At 54.4% G+C, this 7,411-nt stretch overlaps 1 protein-coding gene and 1 long non-coding RNA gene across 2 annotated transcripts; one reads left to right on the top strand and one right to left on the bottom strand.

Moving 5' to 3' along the window:
- Positions 1-252: 252 nt before the first annotated feature.
- Positions 253-2,009, bottom strand: LOC311580655. The gene is made up of 3 exons (XR_014773542.1): positions 1,682-2,009; positions 784-908; positions 253-364 (listed from the first exon to the last, which is right to left on the bottom strand). It is a non-coding gene; the product is annotated as an uncharacterized lncRNA (long non-coding RNA).
- Positions 2,010-2,815: 806 nt separating this feature from the next.
- FOXL2 (forkhead box L2) lies at positions 2,816-5,413 on the top strand. Its single transcript, XM_084752201.1, has one exon. It carries the CDS (start codon positions 2,920-2,922, stop codon positions 4,036-4,038), a length of 1,119 nt encoding a protein of 372 aa, XP_084608327.1. The 5' UTR covers positions 2,816-2,919; the 3' UTR covers positions 4,039-5,413.
- Positions 5,414-7,411: the final 1,998 nt, after the last annotated feature.

Genomic DNA, 7,411 nt, shown 5'->3' with positions numbered 1-7,411 from the left:
GGTCACCAAGTGGATGCCCTGCAATGCCAGAATAAAACCTGGCGGCCCACACAGCTTCTGCAAAACAGGCCTAGAGGAACAGAATCCCACTTTAGTCCGTAACTTAGGGCTCTACGCAGCTTGCCTAAGGGGGCGGTGTAAGAGAAGTAAATCAAAATTGACACCCCCTCCCTCCAGCTGGACCTCGGCGCAGACAAGCATCATGGATGGCCCCATTCTCCTGCAGCCTTTAGCTCTGCTACTTACCACCGTCCTGACGCGTAGGGGCCCAGAAGGTGATTCCCTTGGCACCTGCAGTTCTGTTTCCTAGCCTTGTACACACACAGGAGGCACCCTTTCTCCACCTGGGATTGGGGTGCTGATTCTGCAAAGGAGAGCAAGAAATCAATTCCCAGGAATGCATGGCTCCTATTTCCACTCAGAAAAAAAAATCCCATAGAGACTCTGTTCTAAACACACACACACACACACACACACACACACACACACACACACACACACGGGCTTCTTAAAGACTGAAAAGGGAGCAGACAGAGGAATTCGGGGAAGTGATGACACATACAACAATGCTGTCACACCTGGCTGCTGAGGAGCTGAGCAGCGGAAATGGGGGGGGGGGGGGATGGACCCCAGGGTCAGCTTGGGTGGTCGGAGAAGAGGAGGAGGAGGAGAAAATAAAGAAAAGAAAAGAAAGAGAAAAAGAAAGGAGAGAGCCACCTCCACCCTTTTAAAAGAGGGACCAAAGCCAGATATTTTGCCCCTTCCCAGACCAACCAGACTCACCACTCCTACCCACAGCCTGGCCACGTTGAGGAAGAAGACAAACTTCTCTAGGTCAACTCAGTAAGCAGCCAGATTTTGAAGAAACGCTGTTTGTCTGGAGTGTGCTCCGGGCAGTGAGAAATGGCCTAGGAAACCATCAGAGCCACTTGGGGATATTTTCAATAAGGGCTGGAAGTGGCTATCTCCCGGGGAAATTAAGAGAAGCCTAACTCCCTCTCACCCGGTGCTTAGGCCAGGTTTGCCCTGCTAACCTTTCTGGAGTCATCTTCAAAATGCTGGATTCCAGCCGCGCTCCCTACCCCACACACACACACACATCCTGTCCTTTCCATGGGGAGCACACAATGTAGAGAGGTGGTCTTTGGATGCTGTGACCAGCGGCCACTGTGGGCTCCTGGGCTTCTACAGAACTCTTGAGGAGCAAGCAGCCTGAGAGAAGGAGGTAGAAACAACGGGCATCAGCTAGTCACCTAGACACGCCAATCACTGATGACATTCAGGGCGTCCAGATCACTATCTTTCACAGTGTCTGGGCACTCTTCTGCAGCATTCGAGAGCCTGGAGTTTTCAAACACTGGTCTCCCTCACACATCAAAACTGTAAACTTGTGGGGGGGGGGGCGGCGGAAACTTTGAAAAAAAAAGAAGAGCAAAACCACTGAGATGTGAGCAAGCGCCTCCGCAGCCTGTTGCTTTCCTTTCCTGGAAGTAATAGACTTGCGCTGAGAGGGGAAGAGGCAGGTAAAGCTTGTGGAGGTGGGGAAGGCAAAAGAAAGCGGGGGGGGGGGGCGGGGGGGGGAACGTACCCACGAACCACGTTAACTCCAGTGCTTAATTCATACACTTTACTAAGTAAAAGAAAAACAAATATAACGTTCACACCCTGTACATAAGCATACCTGTGTTTCTGAACAGCACATTAGCACTTGCGCAGTATTTCATATATCTTAGGGCCAAATCTTGCCCTATGCCCTCCACGTATGACTTCTGTGCCACAACAAACCCCAACGCCTCTCAGCAACATCCTCGCTGGTGTCCAAGAAGAGTACAAGGGACGCTACTTGATCTTGAAAACACACACGCCCAACTTGTGGGGTTGCAAGGCGAATTCCAAGGAGAAATCTGGTCCCTACATCCACCCGCAGCACGGAAAAAATTAAGCCTCGGTGTCAGCGGGTACTCCTGGTTGCCGCTTCCCAGCGATCCTCTCCCCAGCCCCAATTGGGCCTAGAGAGCTCAAGGGACAGAAGAGGCCGACGCTTTTTGCCTTCCATGACACTGAGCTCTGGGCTGGTTTACCTCCAGCTGCCGCAAAGTTCTGCCACTCCACCCCGGTCCGGCCCCCTCGCCATCTCGCCCCTCCCTAAGCCTCAAGCTAGAAGTCTAGCCCCAGCAAAGCCTGAAGCACAGAGCAAAGGGGTTGTTTTCTTTCACCTGAAAGCTGCCAGGAGGCTTGGATCACCTCTCCTCACTGGGGACTGTGCTCCCGGGGCACTGACAGGGTGCAGCTAGCCCCAACCCGGGCCTTCGGCGAAGCAAGCACCAGCAGATTTCAAGGATTTGTGAGAGCATGAGCCCCGTTGTCGGCGGGGCCCCGTAGGCTCCGGAGGCCGGGAAAAGGCCGGTCCAAGTTCTGCGGGGCCGTTTAGAGACTTAAGAGATGAACTCTCCCGTGCGCTGCTGGCTGCCCGGCTATAGGGGCGAAGGCCCCTGACGCAAGCGGAACTCGGCGGAGCCCATACGAATCAGAACGGAGCGAGGCTCCGGGCGCACTAGGGACTCAGGAGGCAGCTGCGCCAGAGACGCGGGTCGCGCCTTGGGGAAACCGGGCGGTGGGGGGAGGGGAAAGCTCAGCCAAGAAAACCCACCGAGGCGGGGACTGGCCTGGGCGGGGAGGGGCGGCGGGGCCGGAGCCCCTCGCTGTTGGGCAGATTCCCTATGGCCAGAGGCTGACTCCCACTCCCGCCGACCGCTCCCCGGGGGGGAAAGAGAAGAGAACGAGTGCCGCGCGCGAGGCCTTCGGTCCCGGCAGCCCGTAGAAGTTCTGCAGCCTGCGCACACTCCTGCGCGCGCCTGTGAGGCGAGCCTGCGCCCGGAGAGCACAGCCCCGGGGCTACCCGGCCGCCCAGCTTTTGTCATGATGGCCAGTTATCCTGAGCCGGAGGAGACCGCGGGGACTCTGATGGCTTCGGACAGCGGGCGCACAGTCAAAGAGCCCGAGGCGCCTCCGCCGAGTCCAGGCAAGGGCGGAGGGACAGCGCCGGAGAAGCCGGACCCCGCGCAAAAGCCCCCGTACTCGTACGTGGCGCTCATTGCCATGGCGATCCGCGAAAGCGCCGAGAAGAGGCTCACCCTGTCCGGCATCTACCAGTACATCATCGCCAAGTTCCCGTTCTACGAGAAGAACAAGAAGGGCTGGCAGAATAGCATCCGCCACAACCTTAGCCTCAACGAGTGCTTCATCAAGGTGCCGCGCGAGGGCGGCGGCGAGCGCAAGGGCAACTACTGGACGCTCGACCCGGCCTGCGAGGACATGTTCGAGAAGGGCAACTACCGGCGCCGCCGCCGCATGAAGCGGCCTTTCCGGCCGCCACCGGCGCACTTCCAACCCGGCAAGGGGCTCTTTGGGACCGGAGGCGCGGCGGGCGGCTGCGGTGTGGCAGGCGCCGGGGCCGATGGCTACGGCTACCTGGCGCCTCCTAAGTACCTGCAATCGGGTTTCCTCAACAACTCCTGGCCCCTGCCGCAGCCGCCCTCGCCTATGCCCTACGCCTCTTGCCAGATGGCGGCGGCCGCGGCCGCAGCCGCAGCGGCCGCAGCAGCCGCCGGCCCGGGCAGCCCCGGTGCAGCCGCAGTGGTCAAGGGGTTGGCGGGCCCGGCAGCCTCCTACGGGCCTTACTCGCGCGTGCAGAGCATGGCGCTGCCTCCCGGCGTCGTGAACTCCTACAACGGCCTGGGAGGCCCTCCCGCCGCACCCCCGCCGCCGCCGCACCCCCACCCGCACCCTCACGCACACCATCTGCACGCGGCCGCCGCACCCCCTCCAGCCCCACCACACCACGGAGCTGCCGCGCCACCCCCGGGTCAGCTCAGCCCGGCCAGCCCCGCCACCGCTGCGCCCCCGGCACCCGCGCCGACAAGCGCGCCCGGCCTGCAGTTCGCCTGCGCCAGGCAACCCGAGCTCGCCATGATGCATTGCTCTTACTGGGACCACGACAGCAAGACTGGCGCGCTGCACTCGCGCCTGGATCTCTGAGAGCCACCGAGTGCGGACGCGGCCCCGGGATGGAGGAGCGGAGCTCAGGTCTCAGCCACAGCAGCCGGCCGGACAGCGCACACTCTGGGACAGCTTCTTGAGCCACAGCCCTCGAGCCTCCTCAGCCTCCTCGTTCCTTCCCGCTCCTGCGACTCCACTTTGTCGCCTCCGCTACTCCTCCGGTGCTCTTCCCCACCACGGCCTCTGCCTTCGCGCGCTCCTGGCGGGAGGCCGCCCTCTCCGCGCTTTCCGCAGGCCTCTCGTACCCTAGGAATCCCAGAGTCACCGCAGGGAGTGAGTCCCCGACCTAGGTGCAGTCGAGGTGCCCGAGGCGCTGACCTTTTGGCCTTCTCTTCCAGGTCGGTGGACTCGAAACTCAATTTTCTCCCCACCCCGACTGCCGCGCTGTCCAAGGCTAGAAGCGCTGAGCTGCTTGGGTAGTGGGAACCTATAAGGCCGGAGAAAGAGGGGAAAACGTGTCTGACCACTCCGCTATTCCTCCTGGAACGGATCAGAAGACGCTCGCAGAGGGGCCCACTGGGCGGGGCGGGGGTTGAGCCCCAGGCTGGAGCAGGGACAGCCTCGTTCCGCGGCCTGTAATCCGGTTCACGTCCCGTGCCTAGCGAGGCCGCAGTGTCCCCGCTGCTCAGCGCACCGCTTCGGGAACCTTTAGGCCAGTGCGGATGGCTAACGTCTTGCTAATAATATTGGTGAGGCTTTTAAAGATATTAAAAACAAACAAACAAACAAACAAACAAACTTTTTAAGGGGGGAAATAGTGAGGGCGAGAATAAAACACTCATGGGGGAAAACGCCGAAGTGATGCGGCCTTGGAATTTGCTAAAAACCAAACAATAAAATCAAAAGCTTTAGTTTTCTTCATCGTCCCTGCTGGGAGATTTGCGTAGAATTCCCGTGGTCATTTACGAAGGCTGTGTTCCGAGGCGGGAGAAAATAAATAGCTAAAAGAAGGCTTCCACTACAAATCGGGAGTTTTCATCTCTATTTAAAAATAAATTCAAAATAAACTTCCCCAGTTTTTCTGATTCTAGCCCCAGATACCAGGAGAGACTACTGCCTGGCTGAGCACACCGCTAGGATGACACTCCCCTTCAGGATTTTTGTTTTTCAAAAGTCTTGCTTCTTCTACCTTCGGAAGAAGAAATGTGAAACTCTCCACAGCCGGCCCACACGGGCTTGTGGCACCAGCCTTCGGGCTCAAAACCCCGTGACCCGGTGGTTGAGTAATAAATATCTTTCGGGGACCAAATTTTCTAGAGGGAACTAGAGCACTTTTGTTGTATTTGTATGTGTGTGCGCACGCGCATCCCTTGTCAATTCCCAAATAAATGTTTTTGAGGTTTTTTTCTTTTAACACGAACTTAAATTGTTTCTTTTACGCCTTAGTTCTGCAGCTAGCTAGCTAAAAGAGTGAGCCTTTAAGCAAAATTGTGTTCTTTTACAAAGTGATACAAATAAGACTTGAGGGCAACCCGGCTGGCAGGCGGTTTTTCGGACTGTCGCTACTGCTTTCTTTCTTTTTCTTTTTTTCCCCTGGAGATTGTTTGTTTTTTCTGTGTCATCGCTCTGTCTGTTGAGGCTGTTTAACACCGGCAAAGATACTCGCTCTCACTAGAGGCTACTGTAGGCAAAGTTTGTTCTATTTTTGCGACAGTGTAAGTTTACATTTTGCCTCTTACATAATTGTACTAGGTGTTTGCACTGTTTTCATTATTATTCTCATACTTTTAAGGGTTTTTTTTCCTCCTGAGTCAAATATGTAAAAATTTCTTTCTTTCTCTTTTTAATATATAAAATCTTGATTTCAAAAACACTCTGGAAGCTGCAAGCTTTTCTACAATGATTGGTGATACTGTTGTTTTTAAACAATCAGCGTTTATTTATTTTGAGATAAGGATAGGAAATGTGGTGCTTTTCAGGAGGCTGAGTTCACTATATGATACAAAGATGAGCTTTTTATTTCTCTTTACTGGGCTCATCAAATAACGAATTAAGATGTATGCTTTCCTGAAGATACAAACGGTGTTTGACCTGGTTGTAGACTAAATCTCTCCGGTTTATTAGAGGCGGCTGGCTTTCGGGTTTTGGATGGAATGACAGATGCTGCATCTTGCAGAGGCTGAGAGCTGAAGCAACAGGGGCTAGATCCCCAGCTAAGCACCCTTTGCCTGCCTTTCTCCTTACCTGCATAAGAGGCAGTTCGAGAGGAATAAGCCGACAGCAGCTGGGAGCTGGTGGTTAGCTAACCTTAGGAATGGATATCTAACTGGATATCTAACCTTAGGAATGTCAGAGTGGTGTCTAGATTGTATGTTGCCGGAATGAAGGGGAAGCCGGTCCAGCTCAGAATGCCCTCTCCTCCCCCCAATAATTGCAGAAGGAGGCTACAGAGCGGTAGGGGATGGTCTGTGGGTTCTCAAAGGTAAAGACTAAAGCCTGCCCGTCCACTGGGAGTAGGCTGGAAAGAAAAATCTCAGTTTTGGTGGAAAGCAGTAGAGTCTGATGAGACCCAGGGTGCCTCTGTAGCCCAATGTCTCAACTGTCTGGTTAAGGAGAGTCCCAGAAAAGACAGCATGCTGTGTGCGCTTCTCTATGGTTTCTACACCTCAAATATGTATGCTATTGACAGTTGTGTGGTTCTGTGCCTTGTGTGAATGTGTCTATTATTTAACAGTGACAGAAGGTGTGTGTGTACCTGTCATTCGCTGGCAGAGAGGGTGGATGGCGTATATTTAGGACACTGTAATAACCATATGACTAACATCAGGGAGTGCTCACTGGACCACAGTATATGCTGCACTCATACCTCATGCTTATGTATGCAGTTGTCTTCTGGGTGTGTATCTCTGGCTTGCAGAATGATAACAAAGTATGTGCATCCTTCCCTTCATCTGGCAGAGGCTGCTTGTTCTGGGACTAGCTGTCAGCACTCCTTCAAACTACTATCCAGAATAAAAACAAAAAAACAAAAACACAAAAACAAAAAAACCAGAAGGACAGCTTCCGAGGCAGGTCAGGTCATTGCCCATCTCCAATAAGAAGAAGCAGAGCAGGGCCTGCACTGGAGAAAGTCTCTCTGCACCCAAGGACTAACCAGCAAGAAGGCATCCACAGCTGGGAAGGCTTTGCCAAGTAAGGAAAATTAGATGAAGGAATTACGGGGCTTTCCGGAGTCTACACAGTGGTTGAAGGAGGTAAGAGAGGGGAAGTCACTTCCCCATGGATGCCTCCAGAAAGACATCTGTCTCTAATTCCAACCCTAAGGGGTTCTCCAACACACTAAAAATTTGGTCGTTTTCCCTAGTTGGGGACAATAACAGACCTTCTTCATCTCAAGTTTCCTTTCTCTCCT

Source organism: Acomys minous (assembly GCF_964271855.1).
Source record: "Acomys minous genome assembly, chromosome: 13".
NCBI lineage: Eukaryota > Metazoa > Chordata > Mammalia > Rodentia > Muridae > Acomys > Acomys minous.
The sequence above is the reverse complement of the archived record's forward strand: the minus strand, read 5'-3'. Positions and strand labels throughout refer to the sequence as shown.

Coding starts and splice junctions, on each gene's coding strand:
- FOXL2 (XM_084752201.1), top strand. CDS start 2,920: ATGATGGCCAGTTATCCTGAGCCGGAGGAGACCGCGGGGACTCTGATG.